Below are 26,145 nucleotides of genomic sequence, written 5' to 3'. Positions count from 1 at the left end.
AAACAAAAATAAATAAATAAGAGCTGCCTCCCACGCATGGCATCTGGGCGACTTTCTTCTTGAAAGTTTGCTTTGCTCACTTCAGGATCTCTCTCTCTCTCTCTCTCTCTCTCTCTCTCTCTCTCTTTATTTCAATTCTTTTCCTCTCCGTCTCTCACCCTCACAGTCGCTCAGCGGCACGTAGCCTTACACATAGCTTTTTCCTTTTTTGTGGCATTGTTACTTCTTCTCTGTGACTGTGGTCGTTGATGGCAACTAATTCTCAACGTTGGTTGAAACTTTTCTAAATCAGAATTGAGTGATAACATGTTGCAGGGAAGACATGAAGGTCAGTGATCCTAGCAGATGTATTTTACACCAAAGTTACACATAGGACAGGTTTCATTCGCTTCCTTCCCCTTTTCTATTGTGTTCTAACTGAAAGACATACTGTACCATCAGGTTTCTAACACGTATGTGTCCTCTCTGCCTCTCTGAAACTTAACTCGCTTCCACCTGCTCATGTCCAGGCAGAATTTATGATTTCTGGATTTCTGTTTGCATATTTACACTCTTGCCTGGAAATATTCATATGCCATGTTGACATAGTAATTGGCAGCACTGTGATAAAACTGGACATTTTACGCAGATAGCGTGCTGGCAGAAATATATGATCATACTTAGGAATTACTGTTTGCTCTCTTGCTTCTGTCTCTGCCTCGCCTCTGGCCCCCATTTTTCCCATCACCCCCAACCAGTCGAGGCAGATGTGTGAATAGAAAGTAGTACCTTAGCAGTGGAGTCTATTATAAAGTATACTTTTGTGTTAATATTATTGAAGCAGCGCTGTTGTTTTTAATCTGCAGCCAAAAGTTGTAAATGGAGGCCATGGTGCAGTGAGCCTTCTGTGGCGACCATCGTGGTGTTAGTAACCCACAGTGATTAATCTGTCTACCTGCCTGTCTCACCTATTAATGGAGACCTTTAGAGAGATGCTCCATAGTGTTAATCACACTCTCAGTGATATAAATAGTTCAGTGAGGTGTATTCTGTCTGCACCTCTATGTGTCCTGTATGTGAGAAGCATTATTCCTGTAGTTCAGATTCAGAGACATGTCAGGATCACTGTCAGATACAGAGCTCACATTCTGGGTCCCTCTCTCTCTCTTAAATATCCCCCATGTGTGTTGGCAGAGCGATGTAGAAAGAGACGTCCAAAGTCTTCTAATTTATGTCACATTCCAGCCAAATTCGATCAGATGACTCAGTTCTGTCTCATCACCAGCTGAGCATGTTTGTAATGCTTGTTTTCAAAATGTTTTCCATCACATTCCCGTTGCTTATTAAACGAAGCCACTCCACGATCGCTTGGTTAAAACACACGCGCTCAGTGTTTGAAGCCGTGTGAAAAATACCCACGTTATTACACCATCGGCGGCCTTCATGAGCTCATTATTCCGGTGTGTTCTTAATATTACTGTGTTCGTTAGGCCGGTTCTATTGACAAATTCCGAGAGGAATTATTTAGAAGTATTTGTTTTAACATATGAGGTGTCACTGTAGTAATACATGTAGGTGTAAATGTGTTGATGAGCTGCCAGCAGTTAATCAAGTGCAGATTAAAATTAGCAGCTCATCCCCATCCACAGCACTGTGATTTATTCCCTTTCTTCGTTGGAATATATATATACATATTCGTTTCTTAACAGGTGTGAAGCGGTTCTTTATTTTCCAATTAACATGCACATAAACAATATTAATCCTCACAGTTAATTTTCAAATCACATTGCCAGTTTTCCTCCAGCCTCACAGCTCAGTGTTTGGCCCTTTCTGCATTATCTTTGTCTTTGTAACGATTTTGTGCCTCGCTGACATCGAGGCCTACATTTCTTAAGACACAGAGACTCACACAAACTCACACAAACGCACACAAACTGGACCAATCCTGGCTTCCTTAGGTACATGTGGCCTGGGCGGTGAGTAATGACAGCTGGCATCACCTGTCAGAGTGTCACAGCACAGCCAGCAGCGTTAATGAGAGCAGCATTACTGTGCGCGCATGTGTGTGTGTGTGTAAGCTCATCTCATTGAATATGTGGGTGTGTTTGGGATTCTAAATTGCTGTGCTGTATCTGTCCTCTGGTGTCCACCATCTGTGTGAGAAGTGTTTAAGTTCATGAAGACACATAAAACTAAAGCTGGGACAAAAAGGACTCTGCGTGTGTATGTGTGTGTGTGTGTGTGTGGCTAATTAGAGTGGAACTTGTGGTGTTGGGGTCACCTGGAAGTCAACCTCTCCTAATTGGCCAGTTGTCAAGGAAACGGGCTGAATCTGGCCAAGTGTGCACTGACCCTCCCAAGTGTCCATGTCCGTGTCATCTCAGACAAATAAACATCCTTTCTCTCTCTCACACACACACACACACACACGTTTGCATAGCTATTCTTCTGAGGACACTCTTGCCTTCCCTTCATATTGACATCCTAAACACAGCGTTATCTCTAACCTTAACCATAACCACAGTACAAATCTTAGTTCTGCCAGAAATAGTCCTAAATAGGTGACAATCACACACACACACACGCACACAAAATTATTGTGTCATGTCCTCCCATATACTTTACCCTGCCAAGGTAACGAGGGAGTGAGACAGATGTTAATAAACGAGAGACAGAAATACCAGAAGGTAGAGAGACAGACCGGTAAGATAAAAAACAAACACACACAGTCTCTCTTTTTCTCCTACACACACACACACACACACACACACAGTCTCAGACACAGTTAAACACGCACACTCAAGACAACAGAACCTTCTGCTTTTGTTTGATGGTTACCTAGCAACACGTCCTTTTTTAATATGTGAAAGGAGCATCCAAAAACATAGAACGGAAGGTCACAGAAATAAAAGTTCTCTCCTGTCCCAGAGTTTGCTTTTCCTCCTGTCAGTTCAGGCGATGAAGTCCATTATCAGGAAATTAAAAGTCACCAGCCCCAGAATCACACTGCAAACCACAGTGTGTTGTCTCTGTACGTTTTGTGTGTTCACAAGTCATTTTACTTGATGCGTGAACGCCATGGCATTTCATATTCTGACACTTATGTTACTAATTACAGATTAGGACATTACATTTCAAATATGAATACAACAAACTATAAAACTTTATTTAATTTTACATTTTGCTGATGGTTTATTCAACATTTTTGTGGGGGTTTTACTGCTAAGTCTACTTTTCTTTTATTTAATACTTTAGTAAACAGAGCAGAGAGAACATCACTTTGCATCATGTAGAAAAAATAATATAATTGTTATGAGTAATTTAAAATGGTGCAGTAGAAGAAATGTGTATATGTTGTGAAACTTTACATTACAGTTAGTTACTGAGTAGTTTGTCAAGGTTAAGAAATGTACTCAGTTGCAGCATTGGCATTTTTTTATAGTAAGCCTGAAAGGATACATTAAAATGTTCACTTGTTTCAGGTTCAATGCCAAAGCACTTTAAATACAGTTGTGTTGCTCCACACAGCCTCATGAGTATAATACAAGCCATTAGTCTATTCTTTCACCCACAAAATATTCATTTGAAGGTTTGACCTAAAGTTGAGAGTCAGCACATCCCAGTTAGTGTCAGTTGTGACTTCCAATGTTGTTTTATGTGGCTATCTCAAAACTCAAACTTTGGGGGTTAATTACTAGTACTCATGATCATTTAAATAACAAATGCATAGGCTAAAACCATGTGTATTGGTTTTGCTGTCTCTAAACACAATGTAAAGTTATTGAACCATCACATTTGATCGTTCTTTTTTTCCCACCAAATGATTTTATTTCAGACAGTTAGTGGTTAACATATATATCAGGACTTGAAGGACCACTCAGTTAATCCTAATAGGATAGTGGGATGTCCAACTTACATTTGCTTTTCTGCATGTGTTTCCTTTGCCTTCAAAGCTCTCACTCTCCTGTTCCTCTGTGCTGCTTCTCCACTCTTCCTCTTCCTCTCTGGCTTTTCTGTCTCTATTCATAGCATTTGCTCGACTCTTTCGTACCTTGCTCTCACTGGATGTGTCTGCTGTTCTGTTCTTCATCCCTGTATCTCTGTGCTGTGTGTGTGTGTGTGTGTGTGTGTGTGTCTCTTTCTCTGCATTGTGTCCATCAGCCATCTCATTATGGTTGTCTGTTTTTACATCCCTTTGCCTCATTAGGCACCACACACAGCCACTGAGGACAGCAGGCCTCAACTCCCGTGCCAATTTACCCAACTCTCTCTCTCTCTCTCTCTCTCTCTCTCTCTCTCTCTCTCTCTCTCTCTCTCACTCTCTCTTGCTTTGACCTTGTTTCCTTGCATTGCGCTCTTCCCTTCCTTCTTTGCGTCCTCTTCCCTTCATGTCTTCGCCATCTGTGTTAATGGGAAACTGAGTTCCTTGCACTTCCCTCACCTTCCTGTCTAATTAATTGGGAAAACCACACCAGCATCTATCGACCAACTTTTCTCTTACAGGAATTGTTTGACATTTTCTATAATACTCTGTGCTTATTTTGGTATCTTAGAGAGAGAGAGAGAGAGAGAGTTAGACGAGAGGATCAATTCCCATATCTGTCCAGTTAATACAGCACTGTTGTCATCGGGTCACTTCAGCATAGTGACCCCACAAAGTCCCAGCACCAACCAAGAAATAGATTTTCTTAATAACTCTGTGACACGTTTTACATTTCTCGTTGGGTATAGAATAGATCACACAAACAACACGCACCAATCAGCCACATCATTAAGACATGCAACTGGTTTTACTGTTGGGTTCGATGAGTGTGTTTTCTGACTTGGAAAATAAGTTTGAAATGTCATAACAGATGGTTAAGAATGAACTCTTTCAAAGTAGGACACAGACACACACTGATCTGATCAGCTACTACTCTGCATCCCACGCCACACTACAGCTCAGTTTCATGTCCACAGGTCAACGACTACAACATTTGTAGTGGCAGTGCTGTCTGTGCTGGTTGTCAGTTTTTTTAGATGTTGTGTGATGTTTTTACGTTTTCTACTTTTTCTCTCTCTGATGAACTGCTGATGGGATTACCTGTCACCCCACACTAGTCTCTGATTGGTTTGGTTGGCTGCAAGTGACATAGACACAGACATAGTCATTTCTCAGAATGCTGTAAATGAGACTGGGGTTTGGGAGACATTGTGAAAGCGTCAGTAAGTAAGTATGACTGACTGACTATCATGTGCCAAAGAAGGGCAAGGTGATGCAAATCTCAACTGGATTATCGGCCTGAAGATTGTGTGAACTAGGTTGTAGATATAAATATCTATTTCCTTGACATTCATGGATCACAGGAACCAGATAAATGATTGTAAAAATCATTTATTGAGACCCATGTTTTACTTACTAACCCTTAATTTTTGCAACTGCCTTTTCAGAAAAGATGGGACACACTCTAAAAATGCAGTAAAATCTGTTTCTCCCTTCAGGCGGAAGCCACAGCGGATCATCTGCCTTCATCTTGCCCTGTCCCTTGTGTCCTCTTCTGTTAAACCAACTGTCCTCATATCCTCCTTCACATCATCCATGAACCTTCTGTGTGGTCCTCTTCTTTTCCTCCTGCCCTGCAGCTCCATCTCATCACTAACCCTCCTCTGCACATGACCAAACATCTCGACCTTGACTCACTCATCTCTGTCTACAAAGCGTTCAACCTGAGCTGTCCCTCGTTTATGATCATTTCTAATCCTGTCCCATCCTGCTCACTCCCATCTAAAATCTCCAGGCTCACGTCCACATGTCCCCCTTCCCTCACTACAGATTACAATATCATCTACAAACTACATAGTCCAGTGAGACTCCTGCCTGACCTCATCTGTCAACCTGTCCATCACCATTACAAACACGCGGGGGCTCAGAGCTGATCCCTGGTGTAATCCCACCTTCACCTTGAACCCATCCATCACTCCCAACGGCACACCTCACTACTGTCCTCATACATGTCCTGCATCACCCTCACATGCTTCTGTCACTCTTGACTTCCTCATACAATACCACAGTTCCTAAGCTTTCTCTAGATCCACAAAGACACAGCGTAACTCCATCTGGTCTTGTCTACACTTCTCCATCAGCACCCTCAAAGCAAACGTCACATCTGTGGCGCTCTTTCTTGGCATGAACCCATGCTGCTGCTCACTGCTCTTCACTACTCTCCTTCACTGGGCTTCAACAACTCTTTCTCACGTCTCTGTGGTGTGGTTGATCAACTTTATACCTGTAGTTACTATAGTCCTGCACGTCAGCCTTATTCTTGAAGATCAGCAACACTAGTGAAAATGCAATTTTTTTTTTTTTTTATATCACTTGAACCTTTATTTAACAGATAAAAGGACAAAAAAATGTCTTTTTTCTGAAAAACCTGATGCTATTTGTTAAACATAAGTAAATCTCCTCTTTGTTATGCAAAAATCAAATCTTTTCCAAAAGCAACCTGAAATTTTGACTCATCTGATCACAGTACATGGACTGAGTTTGGACGCAGGGAACTTGGAGACATATTTTTTTGAAATGAATGGTAAATTAGACAAGTGGTCCAAGATGTTGAGTTCCACGCTGGGTTTCTTGAGTGTGGGAGTGATAACGGCAGTTTTAAGAACAGGAGGGACACAGCCAGAGATGAGAGAGGAATGAATGATGTTCATTAGAAGTGATGAGAGGGAGGGTAGACAGGCTTTGACCATATATGGGGACAAGGATATGTGGAGGTCCATTGTTGGTGGCTCTTATTAATATTCAATATATTATTAATGTCTACTAATTAATGGCTCACCATCATCACAACTTGAAAGTTTGCTTCATAAGGACCTTTATTCTCTTACATGCTGCTGATATTTGTCTTCGCTCATGTTTTTCTCTACGACATAGGTGAATGAGATCTACCATGACCAGTCTTTAGGAGCAAAGATCAACGTGGTGCTGGTGCGGATTATCATGCTGGGCTACGGCAAGGTAAGACATCACAAGACACAGTTTCTACTGAGAAGTGTCCTGAGCTGCAGTTCTTGGAAAGTGCAGGCTTACGCTCTCTGTTGGCGCCATCTTTGATACTAGGATTTTGCTTCAATCACTTTAAGTACCGAGAGAAAGCACAGCCAAGTAGTACACACACACACTCATGAACAAACATACAGACGCACACATCCTCATCAGCGCGCACTGATGCCCGGAGCCTGTTATTTCAGTGGACTGAGCAAAAGAGGAACTAAAAGCATGCAGCGTCCCAGGGGAGTGTTTTTAAGTCGCACGCCTTCACAGTTCAGCACCAAAGCACACAGAAACTCTGCCCGTTATGCAATCAGCCCTCCTCCCAGTAGGCTGCAGCACAGAATCATGGGAAGTCCAGGCAAAGATAAACAATCAATGATGGCCCTCCCTCATTCATAAACAGAGAGACCGGACGATGGGGGTGGCATCATTTTCTTCTTCGCTGTAACATAATCTGCTCGTCTGAGCTGAGGAGAGGAAGAGAAAGAGTGAGAGAGAAGGAAAAACAGATAAAGCTAGAGATGGGAGGAATGGACGAGGGCAGGGATTACCCCACAGGAAGGTACAAATGATTTTATTGCTGGAGAGGAGCTTTGTGATACACTTATGATGTAGCCTTATCTCTTCCTCTCTCCTCTGCATGTCTGCAGTCCCAGTGGAGCACACACACACACACACACACACACACACACCTACATTGGTCATTCTGGACCAGCCCCTATGCAGCTTCAGCTAAAGCTCTGGCTGTCCATCATCCCCAATTACCGTGGCAACAGAGCTGCACCCAGACAGCCTGCAGATTGCCTGTGTGACCCTGAATGCAGGCGCACCCATACACACACACACACACACACACCAACACAACATGTTCACACAGTACTCATCCTTACAAATTTCAGAAAAACCATAAAAAAATACACCAAATGCGCTCAAGCACTTAATGAACATGTGTGTAGTGTACAGTGAGTGCGTGCTGCGACTCAGACTTCACAATCCGTCATATGTGCAGAGGTATAAGGCCATATGTCTTTGCTGCAGTGCTCACTCTCTTCACACACTCTGGTGTTTGATTCAGCTGTGAACTGTGCAAACAGCCAGGAAAAGTATAGGAAATGAGGCGAAAAAGGGAAGCAGTGGAGGAGAGAGATGGAACAGAGTACGGTGTACTGCAGACCATGTTGAGGAGTGAGTAGGGGAGGAGAGTGGACGGCCTAATGAGGGACAAAGCACGAAAGGTGAATGCGAAAAATGCTAGTATTTGTGTAGATGTTTGGGTGTCAACATTACACAATTTATCAGAATATCAGAAAATGTATTGGTAATTAATGAACTGACTCAGCTTTCAGTTTTAATGTTCATTATTTAAATGTGTGTGTGTGCACACACTCACATGATGGGAACTTGTCTTCCTAATGGGGACAAAAATCAAGTCCCCGTAATGTAAATGACTACATTTTAGGGCGAAGTCATGTTTTAAAGTAATGCTGAGGTTAGGTTTAGGTTATGGTTAGTCATGGAAACCAGTGTGCTGGTGTGTGTTTGTGTATTTTTCATGCTCTCTTTTGAACCTTCTCTGGTATTAACACTGGCCTTGTCAGGGCTTGTTGAGGGTTTAGTTTTGGTCTAAGGGTTGGAATTAGGTTTATTCTCAGGTTCTAGGGGTGTCCAAAATTTTTTTTAACGAGGGCCAGGTTTGATAATGTGAAGATGTCCGGGGGCCAATGGTCCCTTAAGACCTTTTTTTTTTAACACTAAAAGTTACATACAAATACTCTTCTCACAATTATCATTTTTAAATGGCAATGTAACCAAATCTAAGCCACGCAGGAGTGAAAACATGAAAAGAATCAGATATCATAATAAAGGATTGATGGATGTATCTGTCTGTCACGGCTGAGTTTTGAACACAGGACTCAAGGTTTCAAAGTGCAAATCTTTACCACATGAACTACTGGGGATGACATGTTTTTCATGACTTTCTGTTCGACTTCGTCCCGGACCATGAATAGTACATTATAAAACCGAAGCTGCTGGCCGTACAAAATCTGACCGACGGCCGCAATTGGTCCGTGGGTTGGACTTTGGACATGCGTAGGTTAGGCATTTAGTTACGATTGTTATGGTTAGGGTAAGAATGCTGTGCAAGTGTTTGTGTGTGTGTGTGTGTGTGTGTGTGTCACGCCTCAGCAGTTGCATGCTCACAGTATACTGGATGACACTGTGACACTGCCCTCTACAGGGTTGTACCAGACATTATATAAGCAGGTATACTTCCCTGTTTTTGCCCAGTGCTTACACTCCGTGTGTGTGTGTCTGTGTTTGTGTGCGTGTGCATGTGTGTGTTTCTTTCTTTCCAGTCCATGAGTCTGATTGAACTGGGGAACCCATCTCAGAGTCTGGAAAATGTGTGTCGCTGGGCCTTCCTGCAGCAGAAGCAGGACACAGGAGATGCTGAGTATCATGACCACGCCATCTTCCTCACTCGTCAGGAATTTGGCCCCACGGGAATGCAGGGTAATGAAGGCCGTGTTCACAATAAGGTGTTCATACGTGTGTGTCCAAGTTGCATGAAAAAAAAAAAAGTGATAAGGACATACAACTTGTGAGTACACACATGAAAACTCCAATATTCCTTTTTTTTATTTTCGTTTTCCTTGTACTGTTTCACTGCACACTGTGGGTTTGGTTGTTGGTGGTTTGCTGTGCAGCAGAGTGCAGACTAACAGGCAGGCTCAGGGGAGAGGCCTCTGAGGGCAGTGGCCGTGCTATCCAGAAGCCCTTCAGCTGCCCTTGGGCTCAGCCTTCAGCAGCAGGAAATCAATAGACAGTGCAGGGCCAGCCACAGCTCCACAATTAATGGCAGTACAGGACAGACAAGCACACAGGGAGTTGGAGATTGGCATGTGTGGGAGTGGAAGGCTACGGTTTAGGGTTAGGATCCAGGGGTTTGCCCAACAAAGAAAGCAATAAACATGTATTTAATAAGATTTGTCTCATGTGTAGTGTAGTGTAGCTTGTACAGTAAGTAAATCAATCTATCAATCTATCTATCTATCTATCTATCTATCTATCTATCTATCTATCTATCTATCCATCTATCCATCGTTAAAGATATAATATGCAAAATGTCTGCATTAAAATATGTATAAACAACCATTCTAATGCTATATATTTTGTATATAAGTTGTGTACTTCCAACACTTTTTTGAATTCATAGAGATCCCTATTTCTCTTCAAGTTAATAGATTCATGCTTTCTGTACAGTGGAATAACATGTCTGTAGGGTTTTTTTTTTAAAGCGTGTCTTCCTGGTTATCTAGGTTACGCCCCAGTGACAGGCATGTGCCATCCCGTGAGAAGCTGCACTTTGAACCACGAGGACGGTTTCTCCTCTGCCTTTGTGGTGGCACACGAGACTGGACACGTGTAAGTGCTCTGTCATTATAATGTCTTCAAGCTTCCTTACATGATGCAGCAAAAGACAACAAGCAGTTAGTTGAAGTCTGTATTGATTTATTACAGTTTCGGTCCATTGGTCACCTCGACCAACGTCTGATGAGAGAACTGCCACTGCCTCGCTCCTTTGTGCTATGTTCTTACTTCTCCTCCCACACATTCCCAAACTGTCTCCACTGATTCATCTCTTTTCTCTTCCCATCTCTCTCTTTCTCTCTCTATCTCTGTCCCTCCCTCTCTCCCTCCCTCCGTCCGTCCAGGCTGGGGATGGAGCACGATGGCCAGGGGAACCGCTGTGGAGATGAGGTGCACATGGGCAGCATCATGGCTCCACTGGTGCAAGCTGCCTTCCACCGCTTTCACTGGTCCAGATGTAGCATGCAAGAGCTGGGGCGCTACCTTCAGTGAGAAATCCACACTGATATGAGTATTTGATAAATGTGTACGGGGTTGTACGGGTCTCTTCTTTGGCGACATTAAAATGACCAGGCTGAAGTGATACAGCAGTGCGGTCAGCATAAATCCACTGAGCATATCTGCATTATTATCTCTTTTTTTAATCACATATCACCAGAGGGGCTCCGTTTTGTTTTCTTCTCATAACTTAATGGTACCAAACAATACGTTTTTCTGTTTTGATTTTACAAAGCTAAATTAGATTCTGTACTAGTACTATTTCCATTTCTAATTTTGTAACGAAACAAGCACCTGGAAAAGTAAATGAAAGGAGCATCTCATCCCGTCTCTTCCGTCTGCTCTTGTAGCTCCTATGACTGTCTCCGTGACGACCCCTTTGACCACAACTGGCCGTCACTGCCTCAGCTCCCCGGTCTGCACTACTCCATGAATGAACAGTGCCGCTTTGACTTCGGTGTGGGCTACACGATGTGCACCGCGGTAAGAGATCCCCATAGTCTGACTATACTAACATGAACACTTTCCATGACACACTGAAGACCACATCTGTGAGAAGCAGCCTTTTGTTTTGAATTCAATGAGATGGTTCGACTTTTCCAAAGGTAGGCAGCTGGTGCTTCCGTTTGAAGGAGCATCATCCGCTGTTGAAATTTGTAGGATAGCTACAATTTGAGCTTCCTATAGTAACTGAACCCTATGATATTTACTGTCATGGGAGTCACACATACACAACTATTCACATTCCTCTGATGTCCTCTGCTTTCCTCTCCCGGCCACTGGTGGGATTGACATCTTGCTTAAAAGCAGGTAATTGGTTTTGATAGCTCTTTCTTTTCTTTTATGTTATTTATGTTAAGTATAAAATCTACTTTAACATCACACTTAGCAATATATTTCTAAACACAACATCACACAGTAGACGAGCTTCACTCAGCATCTTGGCAGGCATCTTGACCTCCCACCTGTCACCCTCACCCGCTCTATGACTGTGAAGCCACTGTGGCACGCTGTTGGGAAGCTGTTGCTTGACTGACAAAGGGCTTGTTCCGAGGCTTTGCTCACATTGCTAGATTACCCTCTATTCTCTTGTCAAACCCATTCCCCTCAGCTACAAAAGGCGGGCCAGTCAGGAACGCAGGTAAGGTGACACCACTTTCTGGAAGACATGTGGCCCGTCGTTTGTTTTCTCAGATTTTAATTTTTCTATTTGTCCTCTGAAGTTGTAGTTGTTTGTAATGTTGCTCCTTGCTTTTCTTTTTACTGTACTTTGTTTCTTTGTTCTACCCATCGTCATTTTTTTGGACGTCTGTCTGCAGGATTCTAAAATGCTCACATTTCAAGATAAAAAGGCTTATGGCTAAAATCCCTTAAAAACACATTGACTCCACGAGTTGACTGGTTCAGTGGCCTTGGTGCAGTTCAGCAGTTGAGCTGTACCATATACCCTTTTCCTGCAAATCTGTGTTAAATCACTGCAGCACTGGCAGGAAAAGCCTCATTATATTGGCTCACTCTTGACTATAAACGAGTGGAAAACGTTGGAAATATTTCCCATCCGAGGAGAAAGAGCCAGAACAGAGGCTGTTTTTCCATGTTTTGACTCAGCTTTTAGGATCCTCCAGTCTGATGTCATCTGTGATTACCTACCGCAGTCGAGCCATTGACTGCGACTCACCCTCTGACCTGCAAAGGTTCCCCAGGGTCTTGGCGTGTAGGGAAAATTGTGAAAAAGAGAGAGGAGGGCATGGCCCCTCATACACTGGACTGTAGGTTACTATGGTGGCATCCTCATCAATGGTTCATATAAGACAAGGAGGAGAATTTGGAACTTGATCTGTGTCTAGGGGCATTTTAGAGGTCGCTGAGACCTCACCTTTTGGCCGTTTGCCCTCTGCCCTCTGCCCTCCCTTGTGACCTGTTTAAATCACGGCTGTCTCATTCTGAGAGTCTTGTCTCTCTCGTCCATCCTTTGGTTGAGTTTGCATGAATAAGTGTGTGTTTCTCACTGGAGCGTAGTGTACAACGCAGTGACACAGTTGCGGGTCAGTGTTCTTGTTGTGGCGTACAACACAGTTGTGGTTATTGTTGTTTGTGATTTCTCTTTTTGTTTCCTGATATCCTTCTTTTGTTTCCTGTTTTCATTCCAGCTATTTCATGATGGTTGATTTGTATTAACGAAGGCCAGTTATGTTGTGCTGGGTGTGTATACTGTGTGTTTAGGCTTTTGATTTTAAGCAAGAGTCTCTCTTATTTTACCCACAGTATCGCACATTCGACCCATGTAAGCAGCTGTGGTGTAGCCACCCAGACAATCCCTTCTTCTGCAAGACCAAGAAAGGACCACCCATTGATGGCACCACGTGTGGAAATGGGAAGGTATTAATACACGTTCATGCTGTACTTTAAGAACCCGTTCAGACCTGATATTAACATCCATCTTAAGTGATCTGATCACAGTACAGGTCTGTACTTTTCCTCAGATGTGATCACAGAAACCACATTTGGAACGTGGATAGAGGACACATGTGGCCACAGTGTGCATGAACACAATCTGTCCTCCTAGAGACTGTCTCCTCAGCTGGTGTCATCTGAACAGCGGTAGTTTTATTACACTAATCAGCGCTTATACAATCATTTATTTGCAGCCACCCCCCACAATATTAACCCTGATCACCATGTGATTTATTGTTTTCTAATGATAAAAATGTTTCTCTCACACACACACACACACACACACAGGTGCAAACACAAGCACGCTGACATTTAAAAACATCCCTCAGTTCTCGTTGTCTCCAACAGTCAGGACATTAGTGTGTATTTGAGTAAAGGGCGTGGCGAGGCCAGGTCCGACCACATGTGGTCACGGGAGGATTTTAATGCCAGGTGCACACAGCCGTACTTAGCACTGTCCGCATGCAAACTGTTCCCCAAGGACAGATGTTAATATCAGGTCTGAGCAGGGCGTGTCGCATATAGTATGTCGGATCATTTGATGACCCCCCCCCCCCCCCTCCCCACCCTGAAACAACGTCTGTCATTTGTTCTTGACCTTCTGCAGCACTGCTTTAAAGGTCACTGCATCTGGTTGACCCCTGACATCATAAAGCAAGATGGAAACTGGGGTTCTTGGAGTGAGTTCGGCCAGTGCTCCCGCACATGTGGGGGAGGAGTACAGTTTCGCACACGTGACTGTGACAATCCAAGGTAGGAGATCATGTTTCCTATCTGGGCTTCATCATGTAAAACTCACTCTTGATTGAATTCCTTTTCCATGTTACATGTGTTATCTTTCTGTTTTAAATTAAAGGAATACTTCACTGATGTGCATTAAGCTTTGTATTACTAGAATAGGGCTAGTATTTTTGAAAAATTGTGCATGTCACAAAGAAAAGATTGAAGATACTTCTCAACCCCCGGGGAAACTGAGGTTGGGAAGATACAAAAATACTACCCATATTCTAGTAATACAAAGCTAGATGCAAATTGGTGAAGTATTCCTTTTAATAATTGGAATAAAACATAATTTTAGACACATGTAAACGTGTTGGGTGTGTTGCCCGCTCTGCCGCTTTCACAGACCAGCCAACGGGGGCCGTACCTGTATAGGGGCGACTTACCAGTTTCAGATATGCAACTCCAATGAATGTGAGGATCTCTACAGCGACCTGCGAGAGGAGCAATGCCACGCTGCAGACCCTCGCTTTGAACTCCACAGCAACAAGCACCACTGGCTGCCTTATGAACACCCCGACTGTGAGTATGCACCCACATACGGAACAGGGGGAGGAGTTATGGTGAAGAAATGCAGGGCATAGAACGATGCTGTCAAAGCAGACGCACACCGACCTGTGAATGACCACAATAGATCCCACACTGGAGCAGTTGTATGGATAAAAGTTTAAAAAAAAAGAAGGGCAAAGCAAACACATCATTCTTGGATGTGTTTTGGTTTTCGAGGTTTTTATATATAGGCTGTGTTCAGTTCTGGTCATTAACATCTGGCTGTCCTGCTGAGCCCGAGTACAGCTGTGAGGTATGTCGACGCCCTCCCATAAAAACACGCCATGCCTTTGAAAATCCTCTTTGAAAACAATCTTTGAACTTGGTGTCTTCTCCCTTTCCACCCATTTGCTGATGTCATTTGAACCTCAACACCGCCCCCCCCTCCCTCCACCTTTTACTCCATGTAGCTGCTAACAGTTGATAAACTATCAGATTACCAATGGGATAACATTTAGCTTGACCTGAACCCAACAGGCCCCGCAAACCTCCTGTGGGGAGGATGAAGCGGTGGACGATGAATGAATGAATGAATGAACGAACCCAACAGACATCATTTTTGTGTGTTCCAAATATTTCTCAGATCTTTGAGATTTGGAGTTTGTTACCCTGTGTGTGTGTGTGTGTGTGTGTGTGTGTGTGTGTGTGTGTGTGCGGGAGAGGGAGAGCACAGATGTGTATGTCGGTGTGTGAGAGAGAAAAAGTGAACAGGGAGGTGAAATTGAATTCCATTTGTGGTCTGTCATCTCCTGAGTTCAGGAAGAGTGAGAAGAGTGTCTACTTAGACTCTGTGTGAAATGGGAGCATTTGTTTAGCACTGTTTGATCACGGTTGATGTTTTTTAACCCTTAAAGATATTCATCTGTCACTTTGTGCAACCATGAAATTGTCCACTGTTTGTAGTTGTTTTTTTTTTATTTAAATACCTGCAAATTAGCTGATTATTTTATTAGCCGAGCCTATTTAGCTTGAATATGCTACAATTACAACAATGATAAGGAGAGTAATGGATTGTGTTTCTGCATTCTCAGTTTTAGCCTGACAGAAATGTGTTCTTCAACATTATACTGCACCTCTGCTGCCTGTTTGTTAGTGCAAAACTGCAATAAAACAAGGTCTCTGAATTATGTCCATCTGTAGTAAACGTGATGAAGTACAAGTATTTACTCTCACTGGGATGAACTGCCAGATTTTGTCTCTAGAGCCTCATGTAGTTGTAGTATGACTCACACAGACAAACACAATAAGACAACGCGACACGGAGGAGACGCGTGGAGAGTTCATTCAGAACCGGGAAAAATAGTAAAATGAGTCAATCATGAATGTCATGTTATTTATTGGAGTAATGTCTATTTGTTTGCCAGCTAACAAACGCTGCCACCTGCACTGCCAAACCAAGGACACTCGAGATGTGGTCTTCATGCAGAGGAACGTCTTGGACGGCACACGCTGCTCATACAAGGACCCGTACAGTGTGTGTGTGCGTGGAGAGTGTGAGGTAATAAGTGTGTGTACTGTATGAGAGAAAGAGATTTGTGTGTGTGTGTGTGTGTGTGTGTGCGTTCAGAAGTTCTGTATCGTTTTTAATCCCCCCCCCCCCGTTTTCTCGTGAACAGAGAGTGGGCTGTGACAATGTGGTCGGCTCCTCGAAGCAGGAGGACAAGTGCGGCGTGTGTGGCGGCGACAACTCCAGCTGCAAAACCTTCAAAGACACTATCACACGTACAGCCAAGAAACAAGGTGAACACACACACACACACACACACACACACACACACACAATTATCAGGCTGGACACGGTTTCTCTGCAACTGTTAATTGTGCTGGTGAGCAACACTGTGCTCATTGTCAACAGGCTTCATTGTTTACTCATGTTTAGCTAAACATCGCCCTCTAGAGGACATATCAAAACAATGTCCAAACCCCCACTTGGGTTCAAATGTAAGTGTTTCCATGTGAGTACAAGCACTGCCCGTGCTCAGATTACAGACTTGCATTAGAGCACAAGATGATAAATCTTTGTGAAGATCACAACTACTGGGTAAGTGGGCTGGCATGCTTGTTGAGGTGAGTACGGACTCTTTCATGTGTCTTTCATTTACAGGCTTCCTCAAAATGCTCGAAATCCCAAGAGGAGCGAGACACCTGCTGATCCAGGAGCTGAAAGCGACTTCACACATTTTAGGTAAGGGGACACTTTACACTACGTTACATGTGAACGTCTGCACCCTTGACTCTGTGCGTCGTTCGAGGTAAACTATGCAAACCTCCACACATATTTGTCACACCTCTGCAGCTGTGAAGAACGTGGCATCGGGACTGTTATTTTTAAACGGCGAAAATGAATACCCAGAATCCCACTCGGTCATCGAAAAGGGCGTGGAGTGGGAATATGAGAACGACGATGACAAAGAGACCCTTCAGACAACTGGCCCTCTCAGACATGGGATTCTTGTCATGGTGAATAAATGACCACATTTCGCCGAATTTGAGCTCAGTTACACTCGTAAATGTGGAACGAGTCATTTAATGACGATCGCTCTCCGTTGACAGATGAAGTTGCATGGAGACGAGGACGTGAATTTGTCTTATAAGTACATGATGAACATGGACAGTGACTCCCCCATTCAGAACAACATGCTGGTAGAAGACAGTGCCTACGAGTGGGCCCCAAAAAGATGGTCCTACTGCTCCAAGCTCTGTGGTGGAGGTACAGTAAGCGCTAGTTGAACACTTCTCTGAAACCGTTTTGTGTGTATACGTTTATGTGTTGAAAGATTCTTTCTCTCCCTGTTGTAGGGAAGCAGTACCTGCGTTATGGTTGCAGAAGGAAAGTTGACAGCAAGATGGTCCACAAGAGCTTCTGTAACAAGTCCAACATGAAGCCGAGAGGAGACACCAGAGACTGCAACCAGAAGCCCTGCCCTCCACCCATGTACGCATTTCTAGTATAAAAGTCTAACAGAGGAATTTGAAAACAGTGACATACAGATAATTGGTGCCTTCATTAGCATTAAGTCAGCCCGTTATCCTCCGACTGCCGATGTTCACCTCAGCCCTCAGAAATCCACCTGTCTCTCCTCTGTGATGTTCTGCAGCTGGGTGACAGGGGAGTGGCAGAACTGCAGCAAACCATGTGGAAAGACGGGCTTGCAGATCCGCTCGGTCAGCTGTGTCCAGCCTTCGGATGACAACTCCACCCGCCCCATCCACAACAAACACTGCAACGATGACCGGCCCGAGTCTCGCAGGTCCTGCAACAGACATCCGTGTCCCACCCAGTGGAGAGTCGGCCCCTGGTCGCAGGTGGGGAAGTGAACATTTGAAAAGAGTTTTTTTTTCTTGGCTCTGACTGCGGTGATATTTTGTTTGTATTCAAGCCCAACTTGTGTCGGTTTCGTCCAATATTCAGTGTTTTAAATATCTCAAGACTTCCTCAGAATTGTATCCTTGGCAGCTTTGACAAGCATCTGTGCAACAGATCATTTGATATCTCACCTCTCTCTACTTCCAGTAAAGCACAGTAGCCACATTTACCAGGAGAGTTATTCACAACGTGTTTGTGTGAATCTTCTTCATTTCCAGTGCTCAGTGACATGTGGCAATGGGACCCAGCAGAGACAGGCTCTGTGCCACACCAGGGACAACACCATCGGCCTCTGTCTGGACAGTAAGCCAGACACCATCAGAGTCTGTCGCTTGGATCCATGTCCCAGTGAGTGCTGACCAACCTCCACCCACACATAGCCTGCCATGACAAATCATACTCTGTGGAAGTAGGCACATTATTTTATTTCATTGTACAGAAAGGCCGTAACCTCTTGACCACACGGATACTAGTAATGTCAGGCTGCAGGAGAGTCTAAATATTGAGATTCTGCACACAAGTTTTATTTGAAGACAGTGTTTCCAGACGAGTGTTTTGGCTCTGAAATATGCATCCATGCTAACACCTTAGAAGGTTGTTGTTTTTTAACCATTCATACCATGTGCATGCCAGTGTGAACAGGAAGTGTTCCTTGCTCCTCTTTAGTTGTCTGCTTAGTCTCAGGAAGTAGTACTGGCAGGGAAATAACTATGTTGAAAAGAAAGAACAATGATTTGTTCTCAGGTGATAGTCGAGATGTGGAAGTGACTGCGGGAAACTGCATTCACTTCTCAAAGGTCTCCGTTTCTGTCCATCCAGGCTTAAACGGAGCCAGCAGTGTTTTTAAACCTCTCCACATGTGATACTGTCTCACTATGGAGAGATGATTTTAAAAGTTACATAATGTGTTTGAATCAGCACCAAAAGAAGAAATGATATGTTATCGATAGGTGATCAAACCAAAAGACCATCCATCCATCCGTCCATCTTCTACCACACCGTGGACAGATCGTCAGTCCATCACAGGGACACATACACACTCACAGTTTACCTGCCAAAAGAACATGTCAAATAGTTCCCCTGTCACTTTAAGAACGTCTTTACTCTCTTTCCTTGTTCCTCTACAGAGGGCTCATCGGACCTCAACAAGAACGGCAACATCCTGATCCAGTGGCTGTCTCGCCCCAACCCCAGCTTCCCGAAGACCTCCTTACGTAAAACCTCCCTCTATAGTTCCCAGTCTGGCCTCCACAGCAGCAGCTGCAGCTGCATGTCTGTCCTCTGCTGGGCCCTGCCTATCTCTGTCCTCCTGTCTCTGCAGGGTTGGCCCCGGCTGGCCCCCTGACCCGCCCTCCTCCACGCCCCGTGCCTGTGCCCACGCCCGTGAGCGAGCGGCAAAGCTTTTGCTTCTCTTGTGGTGGGGGGGGGGGGGGGGGGGGGTGTTGTCTCTCTCGCTCTCTCTCTGTCTGAGACAGCTCTGACTGAGGGGAGGTCTCTGGCTCCTGTGTGTGCTAGTTGGTTCTCTCTTGCTCTGTCACTCTCTCTCTCTTTCTCTCTCTCTCTCTCTCACTCTCTCTCACTCTCTCTTTCTCTCCTTTGTGGAGCATTGTGTTGTAACCGCTGGCCAGTTGAAAACTCAAAAGATCAACAAAATATTAGATGTTAAAAAGGATTCCAAGTGGCAAAGTGAACAGGTTTTTCTGTGACACCTTCTGAAATGTGTCAAAGAGCCATTTGTGTGTGAGGGGACCCCCCCCCTCCACATTTGGCAGCCGTGTTTGCGCAAGCTAGCTGCGTGTTGTCATGGGTTACCGTACTCCTGAGATGCAGCTGCGCTTCTTTTCTTTTTACAGCGCACTGTCATTGCAGGGAGGAACAGGTGTGAAAATAAATCAAAGGTATATAAATAAACATATAGAGAAAAAAAATATATATAAAAAAAAAAAATATGAAAGCTTTATTGTGAATGTGATCTTGTCACAATGAGGACATCTTTGCTAAAGTGCTCATCTGACATCCTGGTTCCATTGGATGAGAACGGTTTCTCATTCTACGTTCCATACTCAGATTGACAGGAACTCAGCACAGGGACAGGAAGTGACATAGGCAAACATTTTGATTTCGGTGGGAGGGAACTTGAAGAATCTTGAAGTAAAGGCTAATTTAAAAAAACAAACAAAAAAAAACAACACAAAAAAACAGGGTAGTCTGACCGCTTGAGGTTGCTTCCCATTTCACCTCACCATCAGCCATCCTCTCTTTGACTGTTATACTAAAGTTCAATAAATGCAGCTTATTTGTGCTTGCAGACTTTAAACAAATACATCTATAGATATATTTGTATTTATATATACCTATAAATCTAAATCTATATGAGTAACAATAATATTAATAATGTTTTACCATGAATAAGCTGTAGCTTATTTGCCTAAAACCTTTGGACTGCTATTGATCGCTTAGATCCTTGACTGTTATGTGTATTTTTTTATTGATTTTACATGAATACAGATGAATATTTAATAAAGGTAAAGTGTTTCGGGGGGAAGGAGTTAGACCTATATTATGCAGGACTTGGTCAGTTAGTTGCCTCTCCATTATCTCAGATGGATCAGTGGTTTACTGTCTCTTCTTGTTTTCTTTAAGGATAGGATCATGTATTGTCATGCGCATTTGCACCCATCACTCTGTGTGAATGCATGTGTGTGAATGTGTGAATGTGTGTGTGCATCTGTTTGTCCGTGTATGTTGATGGAAGCAGATCATTCATGTGCAATCTCCGATGAGTAAGTAAATCAACGTGTGACTGACGAGAACTTGCCGTCTTTGTCCGTTGTCCACAAAAAAAAAGAGTATTTTTGTGATTATGTGTCTGTGTGTGTGTGTGTGTGTGTGTGTGTGTAAGGGTGCTTCATCATTTGGGCTTTTACACATCGCAATCAGATACAGAAATACCTCATAAACTTTGATTTGAGAGCGTCCGATGATCTCATTTTAGTTTGATGAACATTAATCACATGAACAATGCCTTATCTTGGATTGAATGTAATGGCATTTATCTGTGAAAGAGATGGCTTTACTCATTCAAAGTTTCACTCGGAATAGAGGCAGCTTCAAACCAACTTAACAAACTCACACCCGCCAACCATCAAACCTACCAAGGTGATGTTGGACCAAATGTCCGACTACTGGAAAGGGTTTACAAAGGGCCAAGGGTATGGACACACATGGCATCTAGAAAAGAAAAGAAAAGAAAAGAAAAAAAAACACTTCAGACTTGTCATTGTATTGTGATCACATATTTCTGTTGTGACTATGTAGCGAGCTATCCAAGGTTTCCTTCTGCTGGAGTTGGACTGTATGAGACCAAGCCAGACCTAGCAGTGCGATACTGTATATAACATTGGTGTTGACTGTATTTAATAATGTTCATGACTGTTATCTTCTTCTATAATATTCTATACTATGGGTAACTGTTTTGTGGCTTCACTGGCCTGCTGCGTGGGGCTGGCTAACGTTTGGCAAACGTTGAAGAAACATTCAGATGGACTACGTGCACTGCGTCTATATGCACTTTGATTTATCAGGGAAATTTTATTAATGTTTTGTAAATGTTTCATATGACACTTAATGTGCCATTCCAGTTTTTACATCAACATGGAAATTATGTATTTTATTTAAACAGCAAATGTCATTTATGTACTTCATGTTTTGGTTTGTTTGTTTTTTTTTTGTTTTTTTTTTCCTATCGATAAACAGATTGACTGGTTGATTTCCAAGTAATGAAGTGTTTTACCAAAGTGACTGTGAACTTGTAACTTTCGATACAGTTGAATTATTTTTCTTAAGAAAAGAATATATCTATATATATTATGCGGGGGGGCGTACATCTCATTGTTTCAGTTCCTGTCATTCTCAACAGCAAAGTTGTATCAATAAAAATGTTTTAAAAAGTGTGATCTTTCTCTCACTAGACATGTTCCCTGGCTAGATGCATTGATTATCTGTCACAGGGTCAAATATTACCTGGAGAACATGGCTATTCATTGGCATGACAGAAAATCAGTGGTGTTGGTGGTAGAGGTTGAAAATTTAACTGAAACAACGATGGGCACCTGAAGGCAACCCAAAGCTTTATGAACAAGGAGGAGTCAAAAGTAGTGAAGAAGCGATGTTGTCGGTGTAAAAGTCACACCTGAAGGACAGCTATATTTGCAACACAAGACTGGCAACCCTTCTTTTTCTATTTCAGTTGCTCTCGACTAATCTTGTGACTGCTCTTCAGGTTTTTCCTCTTCTTCCTCCCTGCATCCTCTGCTAAAGATCCAGCTTCAAACTCTATGTATGCTTGTTGTTTCATACTCATTTAACACTCTAGATGCAATAATCACACACACACACACCTCTACAGTGTCTACCACTGGCTACGCCCAGTCTCAGCTCTCTATTCTCTCCTTTACAGGCCAGCGTTGTCATGGAGACCGCTCCATGTTCTGTCGTATGGAGTCGCTGAAGCACCACTGCTCTCTGCCGGACTATCAACGCATGTGCTGCAAGTCCTGCAGCAGATTCACCCTCACAGAGCCTCCACCAAACCCCACCTCCAGATCCATCCACGTCACCACTATCCAACCCAGCATCAGAGCTCCTCCACCCACTGGTACCGTCAGCTCTGGTTTCACCACCATTCAACCCACTACGCCTGTCATCACCACCCTTTCATCCTCTACCACCAGCCCCTGGACCATCACCCACCCTCCTGCCTTCAGCTCTCCTCTTCCTCATTCTACCCCAACCTCATTCACAACCACAGACATGATCGCAAGCCATCTATCATCCGTCACCTTTTCCATAACAACCGCCTCGGTTTCTACCACCTCTCCCAGTACTGCTCGTCCACAGCCTCTGCCTGTTCCTGACATGGACAAAAGTACAGATACACAGTTGCAGAGCACCACAGAGTACTATAGTCTAACAACATCTGGTTTGATAACTACCACAAAGTTCGCTGCAGCCACCAGCTCAACTAACTCAAATCCAACAGAATGTAGCTCAAAAACAGATGCCCCAATAAAACCCAAGCCCAAAAAGAATATTCCTCCAAAGGAAACCTCCAAAAAGGTGATTCCACCAAAGATCAACCCAAAAAAGAATTTGGCACCAAAAAATACTACAAGAAAAGATGTCCCAGCAAAGATCAATCCAAAGAAGAAAACGTTAACACCAAAAAAGATCACACCAGCAAAAACAACTCCCAAAAAGAATCCTCCATCAAATACTTCTCCAAAAAAGACTCCTCCATCAAATACTTCTCCAAAAAAGACTCCTCCAGAAAAAGCTACTCCCAAAAAGACTCCTCCAGAAAAGGCTACTCCCAAAAAGAAGCATCCATCAAATACTCCTCCAAAAAAGACTCCTCCAGAAAAGGCTACTCCCAAAAAGAATCCATCAAATATTTCTCCAAAAAAGACTCCTGCAGAAGAAGTGACACCCAAAAAGACTTTGAAAAAGATTCATCTAGAAAAGTCAACTCCCAAAAAAGGCATTCAGCCTAAGACAAAAGTGACAAAGCTTCCAACCAACAAAAATAATCCAAAGCAAGGGCCCAAAAAGGCCTTAGAAACCAAGGTTAATCTGAATAAGGACAAAGTAAAAAAGACAAATTCAAAAAAGAAAACACCAAAAAAAGTGAAAGAAATTTCTCATTACACCCCAACTCCCTCTCCATATTCAAGTCAAGCACCGTCAACCGAGTACTTTACTTCAACGATATCGTCCAGCACGATTGTGTTTAATCCATCGCCTTTTCCCACTTCCAGAGTGAATGTCACGTTCATCAGTAACAGCACAGCAGCTACAGAGGAGACTCCACTCTGGTACCATGACATCACTGGGGCCGTAACGCCCGCCATATTTGATGGTCTCCAAACGTCCACTGGTACCATGAAGTCTGAGCTCACGGTGCCCAGTGGAACCGTGTTGTCCTCTGGTGATGTCACAGTCACCAGTGGAACCGTGTTGTCCTCTGGTGATGTCACAGTCACCAGTGGAACCATGTTGTCCTCTGGTGATGTCACAGTGACTAGCAGTGGTGATGTCACAGTCACCAGTGGAACAATCCTCAGTGGCGATACAGTGTCTTACAGTAATGTGGCCGCCATCAGCGACACTATTTTGCTGGATGACGGCCTCACCATGGTGATCCCGACCATCGCCAATGAGGATATGGTAGATCTTGCCTCCTCACCCTGGCTTGACCTGTCCGAGTACATCCCTGTGAGCGTCGCCACGGCGACCCCAGACCCCGTCGCCGCACAGACGACAGAAAGACCAGCCGTTACAACCACCACAGGCTCTACTCCGGGACCTCTGGGAAGAGCAGAGGAGAACAGCGACAACAACTCCATCGACATTTTGCTCAACAGGATCATTGCGGACAGCGATATCTCTCAGAGCAACCTGATCCCAAAGCGCCGGATCAACCTCCGAGAGAGAACCAAGAACAAACGCATTCAGGAGCTTCTGGAGGAGAAGCGAAACTTTCTCCTTCGGATGAAGAGAGGCCACGCTGCATGATACACCAAGCCTTCTCATTTCTCTTCTCTTATAGAGATTAACTTTTTCTTTCCAAACCCCTCTGAGAACTTTTCATCAGGCCTTTCTGCAAAGACAAACTCTGTCAGATCACAGTCATGACTATTAGACCTGCTGCAAAGAGAGAATACCATGATCAAATGTTGACAGTTTAGAGCACAGACGAATGCAGATTTTAAACACAACGATGAGAAACCAGGAGAAATGAAACCTCCATTTTTGACCAGCACTTTACTAAGCCAAGCTTTAATCCCTGTAAGCTACCTAGACTCTTGTTGGAGGATTCACTCCATGGGTGATTTAGATAAGATAGAATGCAGTTTGTAAAATGGCATTATCTGGACTGGCACAAAATCTACAACCTAGATTTCAAATCTCCATCTCGTATGTTATTTCATATTCCAGCCCAGGACTGCAGCAGACCCATATGAACAGCTACTGTAGCACAAAATGCAAATGTTTCCTTGTGAAGTGGCCAGTAATCTGAATAGTAAACGCACACACTGCAAACTGAAGCTTGTGTAGGCCTGACATCAGTACGGTCATACCAAAACAATCAGAACTTTAGTTTCATTTTGGTTTAATTGCATTGGGGAAGTTTACACTCCTTTTTCAGAGCAGTCTGGTGAGGGACGTTACCAAAAACCTGGTGCTGTCTGGATTTTCGATTATATATTTTGTCAGTTTTCCATCATGTGTTCATGTATGTATGTATGTACAAAAAAGTAAAGTAAGCCTGTTTGTATCAACTGTATCCACATGGAAGCTTCGAGGGTCAGTATATTTCTTTATAAAAGTTTCTTTACTGGTTCGTCTCTAACTTGCAGCAACTGCAAAAGGATCTTCCTGTACAATATATGTACATATGAAAAAGAACGTGATGTTTAATATTTATTAAAGTTTAAGCGCCTGTGGAATTTTGCAAATTGCCATTGTCGTGTGCTTTTCTTGTTGTTCTTCGCATCAACCCGTGGATATTATGTCTTTGACACTTTGGACGCAGGAATTTGGTCAACCCGGACACAAGACTTTGTACCACATAAACAATCATTTATTTAAATTTAAATACACAACACAAGAGTAGTGCCATATCTTTCATGTAGGGGGAGACACAGCTCATATGTTCATGTTAGATAGATGAGAGGACAGCTGTATTTGGAATGTGACTAAAAAACAAAACTCATCAACAAGACTCATTTGTAATAAACTAGAATAGAATCTAAATAGATTGATAGATAGATAGATAGATAGATAGATAGATAGAAGGAACTAAGGAAGCAGACACAATAACTCTTAATTGTTTTTCCTTCTCATTCACCAGACTCTTGGGTTTGGAGTCTTTAGTATTTCTTTTGCATTGTTTTTCATAAGCCGGCCTCTGTAACCACGCCACTCTCGTTACACTGCTGAAAAGGCATCAGAACATTAGATTACTCATAAATTCTTGGAATGAAAGCAAATTGCAAACAAGCAAACAAGCAAATTATTTGTTACCATTTTGCCCGTGGGAGACGACACG

General features: G+C 43.3%; 1 protein-coding gene across 2 annotated transcripts in view; it reads left to right on the top strand.

Annotated features, from left to right (window-relative positions):
- Positions 1-25,552, top strand: part of LOC131472478 (A disintegrin and metalloproteinase with thrombospondin motifs 2-like) — a 103,358-nt gene extending 77,806 nt beyond the window's left edge. The window contains exons 5-23 of one of the 2 annotated variants that reach the window (XM_058649720.1): positions 6,896-6,979; positions 9,373-9,529; positions 10,336-10,441; positions 10,732-10,875; positions 11,236-11,368; positions 11,997-12,026; positions 13,151-13,264; positions 13,947-14,092; positions 14,466-14,641; positions 16,033-16,166; positions 16,285-16,408; positions 16,773-16,853; positions 16,965-17,128; positions 17,222-17,378; positions 17,468-17,603; positions 17,767-17,974; positions 18,254-18,383; positions 19,163-19,249; positions 22,495-25,552. In XM_058649720.1, coding sequence (XP_058505703.1) covers positions 6,896-6,979; positions 9,373-9,529; positions 10,336-10,441; positions 10,732-10,875; positions 11,236-11,368; positions 11,997-12,026; positions 13,151-13,264; positions 13,947-14,092; positions 14,466-14,641; positions 16,033-16,166; positions 16,285-16,408; positions 16,773-16,853; positions 16,965-17,128; positions 17,222-17,378; positions 17,468-17,603; positions 17,767-17,974; positions 18,254-18,383; positions 19,163-19,249; positions 22,495-24,608 — 4,425 coding nt within the window. In that variant the 3' untranslated portion in view covers positions 24,609-25,552. The remainder of the gene's footprint in view (positions 1-6,895; positions 6,980-9,372; positions 9,530-10,335; positions 10,442-10,731; positions 10,876-11,235; positions 11,369-11,996; positions 12,027-13,150; positions 13,265-13,946; positions 14,093-14,465; positions 14,642-16,032; positions 16,167-16,284; positions 16,409-16,772; positions 16,854-16,964; positions 17,129-17,221; positions 17,379-17,467; positions 17,604-17,766; positions 17,975-18,253; positions 18,384-19,162; positions 19,250-22,494) is intronic. The other variant, XM_058649721.1, reaches the window with a different exon arrangement.
- The last annotated feature ends 593 nt before the right edge of the window (positions 25,553-26,145 follow it).

Source organism: Solea solea, chromosome 14, assembly GCF_958295425.1.
Source record: "Solea solea chromosome 14, fSolSol10.1, whole genome shotgun sequence".
In the NCBI taxonomy this organism is placed as follows: Eukaryota; Metazoa; Chordata; class Actinopteri; order Pleuronectiformes; family Soleidae; genus Solea; species Solea solea.
Note: the sequence above shows the minus strand (reverse complement) of the source record. Positions and strands in the feature narration are given on the sequence as shown.